General features: G+C 46.0%; 1 protein-coding gene across 1 annotated transcript in view; it reads right to left on the reverse strand.

The window, feature by feature from the left end:
• Window positions 1–1352: 1352 nt before the first annotated feature.
• Window positions 1353–2057, reverse strand: part of LOC106511031 (disintegrin and metalloproteinase domain-containing protein 15) — a gene marked incomplete at its 5' end in the record, with an annotated part of 11019 nt that continues 10314 nt past the window's right edge. Inside the window, 1 exon segment of the mRNA XM_013999767.1 lies at window positions 1353–1758. Coding sequence (XP_013855221.1) covers window positions 1353–1758 — 406 coding nt within the window.

Raw genomic sequence — 2057 nt, forward strand, 5'->3', positions numbered from 1 at the left:
GTCTAGAACCAGAGTCGTCTAGAACCAGAGTCTTCCAGAACCAGAGTCGTCCAGAACCAGAGTCTTCCAGAACCAGTCTTCCCACTACAAAACTGATGATGTTTGAGTCAGAGTTTACTCTGAAGCTCTGAGCTGCTGTCTCACTGTAGAGGTCTGAAGGACCTGGAGATGAACTGGACCAGAACTTTCAGGGTCCAGAGTCCAGTTTCCTGTAAGAAGACTTCTGAGAATCGAGACGTTTTTAATAAAATCAACGTTCAGCCTGATGAAGATGATGAAGATGAGTTTATGTTCTGAAACAAGTGTTTTATTTGAACTTCATGTTAAAGTTAGACAAGAAAAAACTATTTTATTACCATTATTTAACAGACAAATAACAGAGATCCATCATGCTGCCCCAAACTAAACAACAACAACAACAACAACAACAACAACACAATGATCTATAATGTTCATCTGTGTGTTGGACAGGAAGTCCATTAGTGCAGCTTTAAAGCTGTCTTTAGTCGACATGAAGAACTGATTCAAACAAGCAGAGTGAGTCAGAACCAGGACAGAGGACATGCCTCATCAACGGGTTTGTTTGTTTTTTTGTTTGTTGTTGACATTTTCAGTGTGATCTGATGAAATCCTGTCAGTTTTAAATAAAAACACTAAAGTTTATCAGTTTAAATGTCCTCAGAAGAATAAATGTTTTCATGTTTTGTCTGCTGGATCTGCTGCAAACATTCAGGACAAGCCCGGTCCCTGAGGACCAGATGACCAGGACCATCAGGGACCGGAGCTCTGAGAACATCTTTAGGAGCAGATGTTTCAGGATGAATCCACATTTTATAAAGTTTAAAAACAAATTTAAATTTAAATTCAGACCTGATTTCTTCTGATTATCGATCAAAGAAACGAGACAAAGTCTGAAACTCTGGACTTACAGAGGAGGAAGGAGACCCGAGGAGGAGGCAGGGAGTCAGTGGAGCTCAGGAGGCTGAGGAGGAGGAGGAGGACTGATGGAGCCATGATGAAGTCGGACCTGCAGCAGCGACCAGAACCAGAACCAGAGTGTGACTGCAGAGAACACACAGCTTCCTCTTTACTGCACACTGAGGAAGAGGAGGAGGCTCTCCGGTCTGAAGGCACGCTTCAGACAGGAAACACATCATCAGTCTGAAACAACCAATCAGACGCTCCGCAGCTTCTGGTTTCAGGTTGAACCCAGACTCGAACTCTGAACCATAAACTGACAGGAAGTGAGACTGAAAGTCCTCCTGACTTTTACAAGTCAGACGATCAACGACTTGTTTCAGGTTAAAACTTTAGACTCATTTAAAAATCCTCAAACAGACGAAGAGTTTCTGTCAAACTTCAGCTGTGAGGCACGGCAGAGGGACTGTCATGATGAGGGACTCAGACCTGACCCTAAAACACCACAGAACCATGATCCAGTTCAACCAGATCACTGTGGTCTCTGATCGATCAGACAGGACCAACTGATCCTTCAGGACCAGATTTGTCTCAGTCTGACCCATCAGGACCTGATCAGTCACAGTCTGACCCATCAGGACCAGATCAGTCTCAGTCTGACCCATCAGGACCAGATCAGTCACAGTCTGAACCTTCAGGACCAGATCAGTCTCAGTCTGACCCTTCAGGACAAGATCAGTCACAGTCTGACCCTTCAGGACCAGATCAGTCTCAGTCTGACCCTTCAGGACCAGATCAGTCTCAGTCTGACCCTTCAGGACCAGATCAGTCAGTCTGACCCTTCAGGACCAGATCAGTCAGTCTGACCCTTCAGGACCAGATCAGTCAGAGTCTGACCCTTCAGGACCAGATCAGTCAGTCTGACCCTTCAGGACCAGATCAGTCACAGTCTGACCCTTCAGGACCACATCAGTCAGTCTGACCCTTCAGGACCACATCAGTCAGTCTGACCCTTCAGGACCAGATCAGTCTCAGTCTGACCCTTCCGGACCAGATCAGTCTCAGTCTGACCCTTCAGGACCAGATCAGTCAGTCTGACCCTTCAGGACCAGATCAGTCAGTCTGACCCTTCAGGACCA

The sequence above is a fragment of the Austrofundulus limnaeus genome, unplaced genomic scaffold (assembly GCF_001266775.1).
Source record: "Austrofundulus limnaeus strain Quisiro unplaced genomic scaffold, Austrofundulus_limnaeus-1.0 Scaffold2462, whole genome shotgun sequence".
In the NCBI taxonomy this organism is placed as follows: Eukaryota; Metazoa; Chordata; class Actinopteri; order Cyprinodontiformes; family Rivulidae; genus Austrofundulus; species Austrofundulus limnaeus.